General features: G+C 47.1%; 1 protein-coding gene across 6 annotated transcripts in view; it reads right to left on the reverse strand.

Moving 5' to 3' along the window:
* LOC310754779 (uncharacterized protein) overlaps positions 1–19,400 on the reverse strand; it is a 31,614-nt gene extending 12,214 nt beyond the window's left edge. For 2 of the 6 annotated variants that reach the window (XR_014544004.1, XR_014544005.1), the window contains exon 1: positions 11,479–14,470. Coding sequence is in view for 1 of the 6 variants with exons in the window: in XM_083597071.1 (XP_083453197.1) it covers positions 7,971–8,130; positions 11,479–11,605; positions 12,109–12,279; positions 19,261–19,327 (525 nt within the window). In the remaining 5 variants the exon portion in view is untranslated. Of the gene's footprint in view, positions 1–7,970; positions 8,347–11,478; positions 14,471–19,260 lie in introns of those variants that run through there. The other 4 variants (XM_083597071.1, XR_014544007.1, XR_014544008.1 and 1 more) reach the window with 4 other exon arrangements.
* Between the last annotated feature and the right edge of the window lie 39 nt (positions 19,401–19,439).

Genomic DNA, 19,439 nt, shown 5'->3' on the forward strand with positions numbered 1-19,439 from the left:
CAATTGCATCTCCAGGTAGGACTGGGGAAGAACCCTATCTGAAAGCTGCTGCCAGTCACTACTGACAATGCTGAGGTAAATGAACCAGTGGTCTGACTCATTGTGGGGCAGTTTCCTATGTTCTGAAGATCATAGGAAGCTTCCATCTACTCAGTCAGACCATTGGTCCATCTAGCGCAGTATCATCTACACTGACTGGCAGCATCCCTCCAGGGTTTCAGGCAGGGAGCATCCACCAGCCCATCTTGAAGATGCCGGAGATTGAACCTGATTGCAAATCAGATACTGTACCACAGAGTTTTTGGCTATAATGAATCTGACCACAGCTCTCCGGCATCCCGGAGGAGGTCTTTCCCAGCTCTGCCTGGAGATACTGGGGACCTTCCACATGCAAGGCAGATCATTTACCGCTAAGTTACAGTCCTTCCCCTGTGTAAGGGTAGCAAAGCCGGGGAGGCCGCCAACCTGAGAGCCAACTACCAGTCGAGGAGACAAAACATGACTAGGACTGAACCAATAATCACAGAATCATAGAATCAGTAAGGAAAAACCTTTGACAATGCACAGTTGAGCCACTGCAGCACCAGAAGCCAGTAGACGCAATCCTCATTTCCCACCACTTTCTTTCCTCTTTGCCTGTTTCAAGCTTCCAAATTCTACAGGGCAAACTGGGCACTGGTGCAGGTTTCAGAGCATCCTCATCCCATCAATTGATGGGTCTCTCTCTCTCTCTCTCTCTCTCTCTCTCATGGGTAATCACATCCTCAGGGGATACGGGTTCACATATGTCCTGGGGATGGGCAAATCTGTCCATTTCAGATTCAGTTTCTCAGTTTCCCCCACCTCTTAAGTTCAGTTCTCCGCATTTACACATCTGGCTGCATTAAAAAAATGATAATTCATCAGCCTTTCCATAGGAATTTCTCCTCATATACAAGTTTTTGCATGCAATTTGGCTAGTAAACACACTTGCAAAGCAACTTCCCTGAATTGTAATGCATTTGTGTGTGTCTTATTTTCCCCAATGTATGCATTTTATGCACACTTTACCCTAGTATTTGCATTTTTCTACTCATTGCTCAGCTGGAAAACTGCACAGCAAAATTTGAAAGACAACTGTGTTTTGGTTTGTGTATTGTTTTGGAAAGTGCAAGTTAGGTACGGTTCACCTTTAAAATGTGAACTGATTTCTCCCCTCATTCCGAAACCTTTTGTGCCTGTTGAGCTGGCATATGCAGGTTATAGGAGACTGACATGAGGTTCTGCATAACAACATAACATAACATAAAACATAACATAACATAACATAACATAACATAACATAACATAACATAACATAACATAAAACATAACATAACAACATAACATAACATAACATAACAACAGAACATAAAACATAACATAACATAACATAACATAACATAACATAACATAACATAACATAACATAACATAACATAACATCATCATCATCATCATCATCATCATTTGAAGCAGAATTTCAATGTCTCCTGTTTTATCCAATGATTCTTCATTCATTAAATAAACTCTGTGCTCTTTTTGCACCAAATGCTGGGGAGGTGAGTAGTGGTTTGGCAGCCTTAGGCTTCAGCGCCATCTGCTGTTCAGACAACATATGTAGCTTCTTTTATATCAAGGTGAGCTTTTCTTCTGCCTCTATTTCTTTTGCCTGCAAAATACTTGCCCGCCTGCGTGTCTTATCTATTTATTTCACATATATCCTACCTTTTTCCCCATAGAGCTCAATATGTGGAGCCCAGAATTCTCCCCACTCCTCAGTCCCTGCAGCAACCCTGTGAGACAGGTTAGGCTGAGAGGCAGCGACTGGCCCAAGGTCACCCAGTGAGCTTCACAGCCGAGTGGGGATTTGAACCCTGATCTTCCCAGCTCCTGGTCCAACACATCACTGTCTGTTCCCCAAATGGCAATTGGAGACACACAGAGCACATTGAATATTTTTGTTTTTTCCCTTTGGCAAAGTCGGTGTGATGTAGAGTGGTTAGAGCATTGGTGCGGAGCCTCAGACACAGCAGCCAAATGCAGCCCTCCAAGTTACTCTATTCAGCCTTTGGGACTCTCTCCAGGCCACAACCCCTATCCAGACACTCCCTCTCTTCTCAAGTCACACCCCTCAGCAGCCCCCCTCCACACCCTCCTTGAGTGTTTTTGTCTGGCTGGAATGGGTCCTTGAACATCCTGTTCTCACAGGGGCGAACCATATGCCTGTGATTTAAGCACTAGGACACTCTCCTCTCTTGGGGTTTACAGCAATTGGTATTCCAGAAGCATTCTGCCTCTGACAATGGATTGAGAGCATAGCCACCGTAACTAGCAGCCATTGGCCATTGTTAGTTCTGGAGAGCTTAAAACAACACACATTATTTTGGGACATTTTTGTTGGACTAATAGTTTATGCCCTAACTGTGGATTTACCTTTTTCATATAGATCAACAGTCATCTTTACTTCTTGCATAAATAGTTTGTGTGCTTTACCTCTCACTTCTTTTTGTTCATCACTTTGTGAGAGCCAAGCTTTGGAAATCTGGTGATAGTCCAGATGTTGCTGGGCGACAAATCACATCATCTCTGACCACTGGCCATCCTGGCTGGGGCTGATGGGATCCAACAACATCTGGAAGGCCACGGGTCCCCCTGCCAGCTTGAAAGAAATTGAAGCTGACCTCAGCTGGAAAGAAAATGCTAAGCCAGAGAGAGGCTTTGGTTTACGCCAGCAAGGCAGTTCTTAGGCTATTATGATTAATCAACTATTTTTTTAAAAAAAAATTCTCTCTAATGAGTTGACAGGCCTAATTTACAGCATGTGTAGATATGCACAATGCATGTTGTGTCAAGAACAGGCCACACGGGAGCCCCTAGCTTGCCTGGGGTGGAAAGGAAAGAGATGTGTCTGGATGGTGTTCTTTTCTTCATGCACATGATAAAGAAATGTGCTGTCACAACGAAGCAGTAGATTCAGCCTCACAGCATGCGAGCACAAGAGAGAGAGAGCTCCCAAGTATGTGCAGGATTCCACAGGAGCAATTTATGGGCTGAAAATAGATCAAAGGCTCGCTTTGAATTCATTCTCTCTCTCTCTCTCTCTCTCTCTCTCTCTCTCTCTCTCTCGTCAGAAAACAAGCCTGTGGCATTCCTTGAGCACCTTCATGTGCCAGGATCTTGAAGTGTGCTCTCTTCGCTTGTTGTAATGAGTCAAGCTGGATTTCGGCTGAACACAGACTGACTGCTGTTGCCAGCAGCTTTCCATGCTCACCTCCTGAAAAGTTTGCACAGCATCTGCAAATGCAATGGAGTCTCAAAATCGCTTGCAACATTTCCAGCTGGTCCTGTTTTTTGTGCGGGGCAATCTCTAGTAAGCCACTGTACCTATTTTTGGTTTTTTTCTGAACAGCCTTATTAAAACATTTTTAGTAGTGCATTTCATCAAATCATCAATTTTTAGAGCTGGAGGAGAGCTCAAAGGTCATCTAGCGACCTAACCCAATTCAATGTGTGTGTTCTGCAAGGCATGATTCAATTACATTATCCCTTGCATTTCTCCATTTTTCTCCTGTTTTGAGGGAGGGCTCCCTTTCAACTTGGTGGTTCTCTACAGTCAGAAATCACAACAGGAAAATATTGCTGATGCCTCATATTATAAGCACAAGACTGTCAGTATTTTGCAGAAGTTATACAATCACATACCAGGACTTTGCACAACTAAAGTAGGATAAAATGTCCTGTCATCCTAGTGCAACAAATCCAGTTCCTTCCCCAGGGTGTCTTGAAGATAACCATACGAGTCAGGAATCAATGTGCATCCTTAGCTAGCAGCACCGCCCCATGTAAATGTATGTAAATGAACACAAAAGGAAACATCAAGCACCACGTACAGACTTTTGTTTCACACACGGCACCTCCTGAGGTTTATTTCAAACAGAACTGTTGACAACACGCTTTGCAGGATGATTATGCTTTTCTAGTACACTTTTTTTAACCAAAAGAACAATCACCCCCTTGGCTTCTAAATCAACAGAAGGCGGGTTATTGTAGAGTAAATTAATTCAGCAAGCATAATAGAGCCTTCAGCAACATGCAACAGTGAAAGGACCAGAGGTCATGAAGTGATCCTTTGATGGAGGATTCTCTGTAACAGGGGTGGGAAAGCTGTGACCCCCTCCAGATGTTCGAAAGGCATAGAAATTCATAGAATCATAGAGTTGGAAGGAAACATGAGGGTCACCTAGTCCAAACCGCTGCAATGCATGGATCTTTCCCCTGAAAGTGGGGCTTGAATCCACAACTCAGAGACTCTGAGACTGGGAGTCTCATACTCTATAATAATAAACATATTCTTATTTATACCCCACCCATCTGGCTGGGTTGCCCCAGCCACTCTGAGTGGCTTCCAACATATATAAAAATATAACCCAGCATCTTGGCTTAGGTCCCTATTATCTACGGGACCGCCTCTCCTGGTATATCCCACAGAGGACCTTAAGGTCCATGAATAACCATAGTTTAGAGGTCCTGGGCCCTAAGAAAGTCAGACTATCCTCCACCAGGGCCAGGGCCTTCTCAGTGATGGCTCCGACCTGGTGGAATGCTCTGTCCCATGAGACTAGGGCCCTTCAGGATTTAACCTGTCGGGCCTGTAAGACAGAGCTATTCCGCCGGGCCTTTACTTTGAATTCAGCCTGATCTTATATTTCCCTTCTCTTCCCTCCCACCTCCCCTTTTATGAAGATCACCCATTCTGAGACCCCACAGCTAATTCTCCCCTGGCCTCCTCGCTGGCACAAGTAGGACCAATTCAGCCAGCTAGCCCTGGGGATTATCTAATTGATTTTTTATTTTTGAATTTTATTGTTATTCATGCTTTTATACTGTATTTTATGCTGCTTCTATAATTAAGTGTTTTAAATTTGTTGTTAGCCGCCCTGAGCCCAGTTTTTGAACCGGGAAGGGCGGGGTATAAATAAAAATTTGTTGTTGTTGTTGTTGGACTCCCACTCCCACCATCTCTGACTACTGGCTATTCTGGCTGGGGCTGGTGTTCACCAATATTCAGAGGGCACTGGGTTCCCCATACCTGGTCAATTGGCCGCCTGGCTCTCCCATACAGTAAAAAGCTCAGGAAAGGTGGTGGCATTCGCAGGCTGAGTTTCACAGTGAGTAGAGCATACCAGAGACTTACGATGGGAATTTGGTTGTTTAGGAGTGGAGCTGGGTCAGAATAGACTGTGGCAGATCGTAAAACCATAAAAAGAAGCTGCTGGATCAAGCCAATGGCTGATCTAGACCAGCATCCTGTTCTCACAGAGGCCAACCCAGATGCCTACGGGAAGCCCACAAGCAGGATCCAAGCACAAGAGCACTGTCCCCTCCCATATTTTCCAGCAACTGGTATTCAGAAGCAGTACTGCCTCTATGCTCTACTTTCATAGTTTGAGGCAGTAGCCATTGATAGCCTTATCCTCCATGATTTTGTACACTCTTACTTTAAAACCATCCAAGTTGGTGACCATCACTACCATCAACAAACAAATGAACCACAGATCATATAAACAGATCAAATGAACAAAAACATTAAGGGCGTAGTATGAAGGGACGCGGGTGGCGCTGTGGGTTAAACCACAGAGTCTAGGTCTTGCCGATCAGAAGGTCGGCGGTTCAAATCCCCATGACGGGGTGAGCTCCCGTTGCTTGGTCCCTGCTCCTGCCAACCTAGCAGTTCGAAAGCACGAGGTGCAAGTAGATAAATAGGTACCGCTCCGCCGGGAAGGTAAACGGCGTTTCCATGCGCTGCTCTGGTTCGCCAGAAGCTGCTCGGTCTTAGTCATGCTGGCCACATGACCCGGAAGCTGTCTGCAGACAAACGCTGGCTCCCTAGGCCTATAGAGCGAGATGAGCGTGCAACCCCAGAGTCGGCCACGACTGGACCTAATGGTCAGGGGTCCCTTTACCTTTACCTTTATAAAGAAATAGCATATACTGAATACAGTCATACCTCATGTTACGGACACTTCAGGTTACGTGTTTTCGGGTTGTGGACCGCGGGAAACCTGGAAGTACCGGAATGGGTTACTTCCAGGTTTCACCGCTCGCACATGCGCAGAAGCGCCAAATCGCACCAGCGCCAGCACAGACGCAGTCCTTCAGGATGCAAACGCTGCAGGTTGCGGACATGCCTCCATCACGAATTACGTCCGCAACCCGAGGTTCCACTGTATACATATGGAACCAAAATACCTTTCAGTATTCAACAGTAAAGAAAATGGATGAACCTGACAGTATAGCAATGCAGTGTATCAAAGGAATATCAAATGCTCAAACGCCAAAAGACCTTCAGTGGGAAATAAACACACATCACGTGCCAGTTTTTTCTTTTATAAAAGCAACATGACTCTTTCACTGGCTACTTTCCAAATGGCCCACTGTTTCTCTCCAGTAAAACAAAAACAGCAACCCAGAACCAAAACCATTCTCCCTTTGAGATGCATATCCTGGAACAACTGTGCAACCCCATGCATGTCTACTCAGAAGTAAATTCCATTTGAAGGGCCTCAGAAATGGAAATTCCCAGCATCCAGTTATCAGGCAGCTGTTACAAGATGAGCAAGGCCATAGCAGGTAGACAAACAAGGCAACTGTTGCGAGGTGATCAAGGCCATAAGCAGGGAGATAAACAAGAATGAATAAATTAAGAATTTAACCTTCAAAAGGAGATGTTAGAGCCTGATAGGATAAGAAGGTAAAAGTTTCACTCTCTGTTTATTTGTATAGTCTATAAAATGTGGGCGCACACAGATTGGGGTGCAGATTGCAATGTATTGCGCTGCACCATTTGATTTGCATATGTGAACCAAATAAACTCTGCTTAAAACCTGAATTGGTGTTTGCCTCCAGAATATCCAAGTCACTTGAGGTCAAACATTTCACAGGTGCCTTGATGTCGGATAGAAGGACACCAGGACTCCACAAGGACAGGTCTGTGTTTTCGGCTTGGGGCTTTGGGGACACATGACGTTTCAGCGTGCACCAGCCGCTATTGGCTAGGAAACTGAAAGTAAGTTGCCACACTCCCTGTGCTGTGGATTGGAGGGACAGACATCACGAACGGAGCAGAAAAGGTGTGCCAGCTTGGGAACAAGACATCTCAACCCCAAGGACAGGTGAGTAAAGGGACCCTATTACAGATAGAGAGGAGTGTAAGCACAGGATGTAAGATGTGACCGAACATCTTGGAGGGGACCTTGGAGAAAGCAGAGGCTGACCAATAAAAGGAGACCGGCTAGGGTTTTAGGTTAGGCTGGGAGGTATTGGTGAGTGGCTCCAAGAGCAAATGATTGTGTGGATGAAAGGGAGACCGTAGAGGAAACCCAACCTGAGTGTGGGCCAATAGGTATTCCCAATTGGAATACCTAGATGTTTATCAGCGTGCCCTGAAGCACGAGGAACATGAAACATTGAAAGGGAGGGTGAAGTCACAAGATGAAAGCATGACAATAGGGAGTCCCAGGGAAGCCCAGATTATGCCCCACCACCAGCCCCAGTGCAGGGACAACTGCCACAGCCCCGGACCAGTACTTTCCAGTATATACCCCTTTCCACTACTGACTTAATGAACTGGTCAAATACCACCCCACCGTTTGAAAAGGACCCTGGCAAGGGTATCATCTTAATAAATTCCCTGATGAGGACCCACACCCCGACTTGGGATGACTGTCAGCAAATTCTGCAGCATCTCCTGACGGGTGAAGAAATTCAGAGAGTACATGCGGAAGCTCATCGACATCTAGCCGCCAATGGCATAGGGGCAGCCCAGATCCTGCTCCAGTACCCGCTGGGGGATCCCAATTGGAATTATGATCAGGCTGACCATAGGGCCTTAGTAGAGATGAACAGGCAAGCCCTGATACAAGGTCTAACACGTGCAGCCAGAAAACCTACCAATATGGCAAAAATTTCTGTAGTACAGAAGCCAGATGAAAGTCCAGCAGCATATTTGGAACGTCTGAAGGAGGCATTTAGGATCTGGACACCGCTAAACCCAGAGAACCCAAACAAGAGCACAGAGCACAGCAGTCCTTGTGAGGCTTCAGGCCCCGCCCTGGGCCAGGTGGTAAGTGGCAGGAAGGAGCAGGGCCCTCAGGCACTCACACAGGGGAGTCCTCCTGGGCAGCAGAGCACAGCAGTCCTTGTGAGGCTTCAGGCCCCGCTCTGAGCCAGGTGGTAAGTGGCAGGAGCAGGGCCCTCAGGCACTCACACAGGGGAGTCCTCCTGGGCAGCAGAGCACAGCAGTCCTTGTGAGGCTTCAGACCCCGCCCTGGGCCAGATGGTGAGTGGCAAGAGCAGGGCCCTCAGGCACTCACACAGGGGAGAAGAGGCAAGAGAAATATAGGGAAAAGAAGTTGAATATGTTGGCAATGGCAATTGGAGAGAAGGAAAAGGGGAAGCATATCTCCTTAGAGGGAAAGGAAAGGGAAGAGGACGTGGAACCAGAGAAAGAGGTAGAGGACGAGGGACGAGACTAGGGAGGAATCAGTGCGCGATATGCAGGCAAGAAGGACATTGGAAAGGCGAGTGCCCAAATAAGGGAGCCCCAGGCCAATGGGGACGGAATCGCAGAATGAGGCCCGGACGAGGAAGAGGAGAAGGAGGTTACGGGCTTCCTGATTGGCAGCACCGGGAAAACCCAACCAATCTGATTGGGTTGGCTAATTATGAATCGCAATAGGACAGCCTGGGTTCACGGCAGGGTTCATTACAAGTGGGGAACCGCCTTGTGAATTTTATGATTGAGTCTGGAGCTGCACTATTTTCAGCTAAATGAAATGTTTAAAAAAGAGTTTTCAGAGAGGGGTTATTCTGAAAAAGAATCTAGATTTCAACAAGAAATTTTGAATAATGAAGTGGAAATTTTATCTAAAATGTATAAAATATTGTTGGAATGGAATACAATAGACGAAGAGGTTAAATCTGTAATGATTAGCTGGGCTAAAGATTTTGGATATAATATTGAATTTGAGAAGTGGATTGAATTATGGAAGGATGGGTTAAAATTTACAGCATGTATTACGATAAAAGAAAATGTTATGAAGATGTTATACAGATGGTACATAACACCAGTAAAATTGGGTAAAATGTATAAAGTTTGCAATAAATGTTGGAAGTGTCGGGAGCAAGAAGGAACATTTTACCATATGTGGTGGGAATGTAAGAAGGTAAAAAGCTTCTGGGAGATGATCTATAATGAGCTAAAGAAAATGTTGAAATACACTTTTGTTAAAAAACCAGAAGCTTTTTTAACTGGGAATACTGGGAAATGAAATTAGTAAAAAAGATGTGAAATTAGTTTTGTATGCAGTAACAGCAGCCAGAATTTTGCTGGCACAGAAATGGAAACAGGAAGAAATGCCCACGAAAGAAGAATGGAGGATGAAACTGATGGAATACGCAGAAATGGACAAATTGACGGGGAGAATTAGGAACCAACATGACCAGAGATTCTCCGAGGACTGGAAGAAATTTACAGAGTATATCAAAGGTGTTTGTGATGAACAAATAACACTTGTTGGTTTTCAAGAAGCTCTGTGAAATTAATGTTAGAAATTAATGTTAGAAATATTAAAAAACATGATGTGATTAAGAGTGTTTGAGTGCAATATAATATTGAGAAATGTGAAATGAAGATATAATATGGAAAATTATCAGACAAGCTGAGGGAAGTTCTGGAAAAAAGGGATTAAGTGAAGATTGGATGTTTGATTTTGTATAAATTTTTGATGGGAAAACTACCGTATTTTTCGTTCTATAGGACGCACATTTTCCCCTCCAAAAATTAAGGGGAAATGTGTGTGCGTCCTATAGAGCGAATGCAGGCTGCGCCGCTAAGCCCAAAGCCAGAACAGGAAGACGGAGCACTGCGGAACGCTCCATCTCGCTGCTCTAGCTGGGGATGGCTGCGCGCACAGCCTCTCCAGGGCAGTGGGGTGCCTTCACCCCGCTGTCCTGCAGAAGCTAGCAAGGCTGTTCCCAAGCCAGAACAGCGAGACGGAGGGCTCCGTCTTGCTGCTCTAGCTTGGGGATGGCTGCACGCACAGCCTCTCCAGGGCAGCGGGGTGCCTTCACCCCGCTGTCCTGCAGAAGCTAGCAAGGCTGTTCCCAAGCCAGAACAGCGAGACGGAGGGCTCCGTCTTGCTGCTCTAGCTTGGGGACGGCTGCGCGCACAGCCTCTCCAGGGCAGCGGGGTGCCTTCACCCCGCTGTCCTGCAGAAGCTAGCAAGGCTGTTCCCAAGCCAGAACAGCGAGACAGAGGGCTCCGCCTTGCTGCTCTAGCTTGGGGACGGCTGCGCGCACAGCCTCTCCAGGGCAGCGGGGTGCCTTCACCCCGCTGTCCTGCAGAAGCTAACAAGACTGTTCCCAAGCCAGAACAGCGAGACGGGGGGCTCCGTCTCGCTGCTCTAGCTTGGGGATGGCTGCGCGCACAGCCTCTCCAGGGCAGCGGGGTGCCTTCACCCCGCTGTCCTGCAAAACTAGCAAGGCTTTTCCCAAGCCAGAACAGCGAGACGGAGGGCTCCGTCTTGCTGCTCTAGCTTGGGGATGGCTGCGCGCACAGCCTCTCCAGGGCAGCGGGGTGCCTACACCCCGCTGTCCTGCAGAAGCTAGCAAGGCTGTTCCCAAGCCAGAACAGCGAGATGGAGGGCTCCGTCTCGCTGCTCTAGCTTGGGGACGGCTGCGCACAAAGCCTCTGCAGGGCAGTGGGGCACTGCGCTCCAAAGGCTTCAGGGATCTTTGAGGCTGGCGGTGGGGGAAAGCAGCGCTTCCCCCCACTGCCAGCCCCACAAGCTCTGGTGAATGTACCTTGAACGCACCTTGTTTTAGAGGGGGAGAACAAGAAAAAAAAATTGCCCCTGTTCTCCCCCTCCTATGGTCCGGTGCGTCCTATGGTCCGGTGCATCCAATGGAGCGAAAAATACGGTAATAAAAATAATTTAAAAAGAGAGAGAGACTGGAGCTGAATATTCTGTGCTCCCCTTACCCCTAGGAAACCCCAGCAAGCCAACCATTAAGATCACCGGGGCCACAGGGGACTCTCAGGTGAAACCCTTCTTACAACCAATGGACTGTGTTATAGGGGAAAGGGCAGTAATACACAAGTTCCTGTATATTCCAGAATGTCCAATGCCATTGATAGGAGAGATTTGTTGTTCAAGCTCCATGCCCAGATCATTTTCACCCCCTCCAGATGTAATATGGCCCTGCCTTCAGCTGGTACAGGCACAGGAATTATGTCTCTCATGGTGCCCAGAGAAAATGCCTGGAGATTGGTGGCAGCCTTAATGGGGGACAATAGAGAAGAGGAGGGCCAGGATTCAAAGCTTATAAGAATGATCAGTGCACCTCCAACGGTATGGGCAGAAGGCCCATCTCCAAGAATGGCAAGGAATAATCATACCAAGGTTCGGGCTGCCAAGAGCAATAGGGAGCGACAACGGACCAGCATTCATACACCACATTGTACAAGGAGTCAGTCAGGTTCTGAACATCCCATGGAAACTGCATACGGCCTGGAGGCTGCAGAGCTCGGGAAAAGTATAACGGATGAATAGAACATTGAAAAATCAACTTGCCAAACTCACTCAGGAGACAGGAGCCTCCTGGCTCGATATGCTCCCTATAGCCCTTTTCAGGGTTCACTGTATTCCTAATAAGCATACCCAATTGTCTCCATTTGAATTACTATATGGGCGTCCACCCCCATTTGAGCTTCCCCTGTGTACTCAACTCTTGGGAGACACTACGACCCAAGACCAAATTTAATCTCTCTTATGTGTCTTCTCATCTCTTAACAGGTGGTCCCTCCAGCGGATGCCGTGCAGCATGGCTGAGGCAATCCACCCCTTTAAGCCCGGTGACTCTGTATGGATAAAAGAGCGGAACGCAACGGCCCTAAATCCTAAATGGCAGGGCCCTTACGTAGTCCTGCTAGTTTCCCCAGTTGCAGTTAAGGTAGATGGGTTGACCCCCTGGATCCATCACACGCGAGTAAAACAAGCCCATGGAGAGTGGACTTGCGAACTCTTACCCAATTCTCTGAAGCTCAGAATCCGGAGAGGTCCTGCTCCTGATCCCACTGGGAGTTGATCAGGACACAGCCCATCGCCAGCCCAGAGGCCTGCTACCATCACACCGGAAGCTGATAGTTCTACGCATGCCTGAAGATCTGGGTGGGAGGTTCCGAAGATATACAACCTACCTGTGTAGATAAGTTACCAGATAACGTTCTGAGCAAATTAGTCACAGTAGTCTCAAGCCGTAACGCGCGTGAGAAAGGGCACTTGACTGAGCCGGTGGCCATTGTGTCCCCCGTAGTTACTGAAGAACGACCATTTGGCCAGTCAGAGTGTTATGGGATTGGGTTTTACACGTGTGGTTGTATGCACTTGGGCAAATCGTTCGGTTCTAGGATAATCCCATTTGCTCTGATTGGTGTGCAGATTGCAATGTATTGTGCTGCACCATTTGCTTTGCATATGTGAACCAAATAAACTCTGCTTAAAACCTGAATTGGCGTTTGCCTCCCTGTGCCCAGTCCATGCTCCAGAATATCCAAGTCACTTGCGGTCCAACACATTGAATCCAATGTTTACTTCCAGATACATGGCTATAGAAATTGCAACTCTTAAGACTGCTGCTTGTCGTCTCTGGCTGAAAACATAACTAGAGAGAGATCAAATCCTAACCCTGCTGACTTTAAATCTGCTACTGCAATGGGCAGCCTGTGGAAACTGCAATGAGTTCATTTTTAAAATAAAATGTGGCATAAATGTACTAGTCCCGGGGGGGGGGGGTTACCGTGAGGCGTGGTCAAAGTCCGGTCCTGGGCCGAGGGTCTGCAGCCTATCCACCAAGGGGGAAGCGGGGTCCAAAGCAAGACACCGGGCGTGGTCGGGAACTCCGGAGAAACAGGTCTGGGTGCTGGCAGAAACAGGTCTCCAACGTCGTTGCTCCCGCAACCTGGGACTGGGCTGACTGGCCTTTATCTCCTCTGAGGCCAGGGGCGGTCCCGCCCCACAGGTGACCCGCCTCTCCTGGCCTTAAGGCGAGCACTCCTCCTGAGAGAACCCAGTTCCCTCCGCCTCTCTGCCCTGAGCCTTTGCAGCTCAGGAGAGGCTGGAGTGTTACTGGACCCAGGGGCAGCTTCACCTTCCCCTGACAGGGCTGGGAGAGGCGCACCTGCAGGCAATGGGTCCTCAATCACCTCCAGAGCCAGAGTGGATGCATCTGGTGTCTGCTCCTGAGGATCCGGCACAGGTGCAGGCCCTTCAGATTCAAGGCCCTGCCCCAGCTCAGCCGGCCCTGGAGGCGGGGACTCCTGTGAAGGCTGGGACTCCTCAGATCCAGCTTCTGAATCAGATTCCCAGGCCATCACAGTAAATAAACTAAAAATGTTTCACCTTTTTAACAAAGTCCCTCCGTCTACCAGTTAGTTCTATCTGTCCTAGTTCACGTATTTTAGGATGAAGGGAGGAAGAAGAACAGACTAACGAGTGGCTGGAATGCGATCAGAGTGAAGAGAAATTCCAGCTGTTGAAAGTAAGGATCACTGGAACTCATAAGCATGTGTAAAGTGCCTTCCATTCAGTACTTATTATTATTGTTGTTAATTGAATTTATATACCGCCCTATACTCGGAGGTCTCAGGGTGGTTCACAAAACAAGAGCAACATAAAACACCACAATATATATTATCAAAAGAAAAACAACCCTTCCTCCGAAGTAAACCCCCAACAACTAGGAACTCTTATAAGTTACTAAAAATGCTAAAAAACAGGGGTCTCTATGACATTTGGGGTGAGCAAAACCCAGGAGACACCAGCCATACATTCCAATCCGGACGCCATGGTACAGTGTCCAGACTGGACAGCATTCTGCTCACACAGCGTCTGATCCCCTAAGTGGAATCAACATTAAAATCACAGATCACGCCCCAGTAGAAGTCACCGTTAAAATAGGAGAAGAAACACAACCCACCCCATCATGGTCCTTCAGTCCCATCCTAACTACAAACAAACAAATTAGAGAGAGTCTCACAAAAACTCTCCAAAACTACTTCAAATAAAACGATGTAGACAATATAACAACCCCCCTCCTATGGGACACAATGAAAGCGGTCACCAGAGGAACTTGCATAAAAGAGAAAGCATTCCTTAAAAACCAAACCTCCTCAAAAATTAGCAAAAACTCCTCAAACGTATAGAACAAAAAAGGAGAGACTCCCTAGAAATCAACAAAACAATGATCAGCATTCTATACTCTAAACAACGTTTCTATGAATATGGAGGGGGAAACTCCAGATTACTAGCAAATAGATGTAGGAAAAAAGCACTCAAAACAAGAATACACTGCATAACCAAAAAAGATGGCAACATAACATTCTCCCCTCAATAAATTGTACCTCCACAACTACAAGCCGCTGTGGCAACAAATTAACAAAGACCTAAAGAGCTGGGACGCGGGTGGTGCTGTGGGTTAAACCACAGAGCCTAGGACTTGCCGATCAGAAGGTGGGCAGTTCGAATCCCTGCCATGGGGTGAGCTCCCGTTGCTTGGTCCCTGCTCCTGCCAACCTAGCAGTTCAAAAGCACGTCCAAGTTCAAGTAGATAAATAGGTACCGCTCCGGTGGGAAGGTAAATGGCGTTTCCGTGCGCTGCTCTGGTTTGCCAGAAGTGGCTTAGTCATGCTGGCCACATGACCCGGAAGCTGTACGCCGGCTCCCTCGGCCAATAAAGCGAGATGAGCGCCGCAACCCCAGAGTCGGTCACAACTGGACCTAATGGTCAGGAGTCCCTTTACCTTAAAGAGATGGAACAACATGAATTTCACTCTCTCAGACAAAATAGCCATGATCAAAATGATCACCCTCCCAAAACTAACCTACCTATTCCAAACCCTCCCAATCCGGATTCCCCCCAACCCAACTCTGCAGATGGCAGAGAAAACTACACTCTTTTATCTTCTCACATAAAAAACCAAGAATAAGCCCCAAATACCTGCACCTCCTCACCTCAGAAGGAGGATGGGGAATCCCCAACATAGAAGCATATTAGATTGCCAACCAAATACGCCATATAATCCCATATAAACTAGAAGATGAGACAAAACAATGGGTATACCTAGAGAGGGACACAATTGAAAATACCTGCACCACAGCGTACCCACTCCTCCCAAACAAACTAAAGAAAATTCCCACAACACTTAACAGGTACACACAGACCATGCTCAAAGCATGGAAAACAGAAATAGGCAAACTATCCCCAACCCCATCTCCACTAATCCCCCTGGTGTCCCACCCATTATTCCACCATGCAGCACAAAACCTCCAGATAAAAACCTGGCAAACCAAAGGCTTATATTGCCTAATAGACTTATAAAAATAACAAACCTTTGTCAACACAAGAAATACAAGACAAACTAGAAGACACCCAAATGCCCTGGTTAACACAACACCAACTACATGCCCTCTTAAACAACCCAACAGTAAAATCAGCAGCAACTTGGCCCTTGACAACCTTCAAAAACCTCCTCCTAACAACAAAGGGAAACGGTAAAGGGATGCTATCCGCAATATACAAAATACTGCTCCAAAATCCCACAAACCCCCTAGATGCAATCAAAAAACAATGGGAGAATGACATAGGCTATGAGATTAATCCCACTCAATGGACCAGAGTGTGGTCTAAACCCCCCTTTAAATCCATATCAGTGAAAAGAAAAGAACTCCCTCTGAAACTCACCTACAGGTGGTACCTAACACCAAGAAAACTAGCACTAATATGCCCAGGAACCCCACCAAAATGCTGGAGAGGGTCACCTCCACAGGCACATACCTCCACATGTGGTGGGAATGCCCCAAAATCCAACTATTCTGGACAACAGCTATACGAGAAATATGTAAAATAACTAAGCAAGTATTAGACATCACCCCAGAATTGGCCCTACTAAACATCTTCAAAGACAACAATACCCATTTATACCACAAAGAACTCATAACCCACCTCCTTTCAGCAGCCAGAAACACCATAACCAGACACTGAAGAGACCTGTCAGGAGTAAGCATGGACCAATGGTACCAAATAGTATGGGAAACAGCCCTACTAGAAAAATTAACCAATAAACTGAAACTGACATGGAGACAACCAGAAGAAGACGCCTTTACCCCGGTATGGCTCCCCTTTATCACATACACAGCCCAACAAGACAATGACAATAATTCACCAACAGCATACAAATCAATATGGCTAACCTGATCCAAAACACCCACCCACCCAACTCACACACGAAAACAAAGATCACCACAGCCAATCACAAACAAACAACCACACCCTAGGCCAACCCCAACCTCTTTCACCACCAAAGGAGCAAAAGTGAACAGCACAAGCAACGCTGACACCAAACCCTACATACATTAAGCAAAATAGAAACATTGCCACCCGATCCCACCCCCACCCATCTTCCCCCCCCCTCCACCGCTTTTCTTCCTAATGTCTCATCAAATGAAACTGATCTGTAAAAATGTTACATGGAAAAAATACGAGAGACATTACACATACTTCTGTAAAACAAGAAAATCTTTAATAATAATAAAAAAAACATTTTCCAAACTTGAAAAAAAAGAAAAACAACCCAATAACAATCTCCCCCCCCCCCAAAAAAGAACCACATATTAAAAGGGCGTAGGATGTCAATCAGATCAACCAAAGACCTGGTTAAAAATAAGCGTTTTTGCCTGGCGCCTAAAGGTGTGTAATGACGCAGCCAGATGAGCTTCCCTGGGGAGAGCATTCCACAGACGGGGAGCCACTGCAGAGAAGGCCTGTTCTTGTGTTGCCACCCTCCGGACCTCACAAGGAAGAGGCACACAAAGAAGGGCCTCAGAATATAATCTTGGTATCACTGGCGGAGGAACGGGGGGCGGGGGGAGCGTAGCGCCCCCGGCACCATCGGAGAGGGCGGTACCATCAGCATGCCATGCCCCCAGGACGCATGCCATGCCCCCCACGGGTGACATACTACTTCCCCGGGACGCGCGGCATGCCCCCCAGGACACACGCCAGCCACGCCCCTGCCTGCTCTCCGCCGGAGCATTCAGCTTCCCCACTACTTGGTATCTGAGTAGGTTCATATAGAAAGCGGCAGTCCTTGAGGTATTACCAGTACTTTTTTTCTTTAAAAATGTTTAGGAGTACTCTAATTTTCCTACTCATATTAAAATACTGCCCCTCAATGAGGCCAAACGTAGATTCACAAAATGTTTAGGTATGTGTACCCCTGCATCCCCCCAGAAAAAAGTCCTAGGTATTACGGTATTATTATTATTATTATTATTATTATTATTATTATTATTATTATTATTATTGCTTTAAAGGTCCAAAGCAGCACTTTGAATTGGGCCTGGAAACTAATTTTTTTTAAATGTATTTTTTATTAAAGATTTCTTGGTTTACAAAATTATGTGCAATGTCTCTTTTTTCAAGTTACATTTTCTACAATCAGTTTCATTTGCTGCGACATCAGTGTTACATTAGGAAGAAAAGGGGGGGAGAGGTGGAGGGGGGCCATGGTAGGTGGAGGTGGGGTCGGGTGGCGATGTTTCTATTTTACTTAATGTATGTGTGGGGTTTTGTGTCAGTGTGGCTTGTGCAGGTTCTCTTTGCTATTCGCTGGTCTTCTTTTGGTGGTGTGAGAGATTCAGGTTGGCCTAGGGTGTGGTTGTTTGTTTGTGATTGGCTGTGGTGAATTTTGTTTTCGTGTGAGTGGGGTGGGTGGGTGTTTTTGGATCAGGTTAACCATATTGATCTGTATGCTGTTGGTAGATTCTTGTCATTGTCTTGTTGGGCTGTGTATGTGATAAAAGGGAGCCATACCGGGGTGAAGGCATCTTCTTCTATTTGCCCCTGTGTCAGTTTCAGTTTAGGCCCGGAAACTAATTGCATTGCAGCTGGACCAGGAACGGTGTATTATGCTCAAACCATCTTGCCCCAGTGAGCAACCTGGCCTCTGAATTCTGCACTAGCTGGCTTCAGAACTGTCTTCAGAGGCAGTCCTACATATAATCTAACCTAGATGCGACGTGGGTGGCGCTGTGGTCTAAGCCACTGAGCCTTGGGCTTACTGATCAGAAGGTCTACGGTTCGAATCCCTGCGACAGGGTGAACTCCCGTTGCTCGGTCCTTGCTCCTGCCCACCTAGCAGTTCGAAAGCATGTCAAAGTGCAAGTAGATAAATAGGTACTGCTCTGGCGGGAAGGTAAACGGCATTTCCGTACGCTGCTCTAGTTCGCCAGAAGCGGCTTAGTCATGCTGGACACATGACCCGGAAGCTGTCTGTGGACAAACACCGGCTCCCTTGGCCTATAGAGCATGATGAGCATGCAACCCGAGTCGTCTGCAACTGGACCTAACCGTCAGGGGTACCTTTACCTTAACCTTTAATCTAACCTAGAGGTTACCAGAGCATAGACCACAGTAGTTAGGGGCGTAGCTGGGCCACCAGTCAAAGCTGATGGAAGGCACTCCTGAGCCTCAAATGACAGCAAAGATTCCAGGAGGACCCCCAAACTAAACTTCAGAGGAAGTGTAACCCCATCAAGAGCAGGAGACCTTGATGGGCAGGCCTATCTGGTTTACGTATGCAGTCCATTGCTGTCAACTTTCAGATTTGAAAATAAGGGACCAGCAGCCTCACCTGTCCCGGGGACAGTCTACGGGATATCTAACAATCCGGGATAGCAGCGGGAAACGGTGCTGAAATACGGGAATTTCCCGCCAAAAAAAGGGAAGGTTGACAGCTATGATGTAGTCTTCTTGAGAAGCTGAAACAAAGGGCCGGAATACAGCTCTTTCTAACTCTTATTTCATGCGATTTATTTGTGTGCGCGGTGGGAGGGGGCAGAAATTAAACTGGCAAGTTACTTAACTTTTATTTTTTCGCTTTCCATTTAGACAACATCGGACCGCCTTGCAAAATATCGGACCTGACGAAATCGCATCGCTGATAGGGAACTTGCGCGCTCCTCCTTACCCCGCCCCGCCTCATTGCCAGAGGCTGCTGAACTACAACTCCCATCACCCCCCGCCGCTGCCCATACTGGCTGGGGCAATGGGAGTTGCAGTCCAGCAACACCTGCAAGGATGCAGCCACACCCCTTCCACACACACACACACACACACACACCGAAGTTTGACTGAGTTCCTTGGAGGGAAGGCGGGATAAACATGCCGAATGACTTAAGGAGCGACATAGCCCCTTTCTTGCTTTCCCTTGGAATGGCCCGACTCTGTGGTCGAACACTCTCTACCTCCTCCCACCTCTATGGTTACCGGCGGGCCGGGGGGAGATAACCCTTTTCCGCC

The sequence above is a fragment of the Podarcis filfolensis genome, assembly GCF_964270895.1.
Source record: "Podarcis filfolensis genome assembly, chromosome: Z".
NCBI classification, from domain to species: Eukaryota; Metazoa; Chordata; class Lepidosauria; order Squamata; family Lacertidae; genus Podarcis; species Podarcis filfolensis.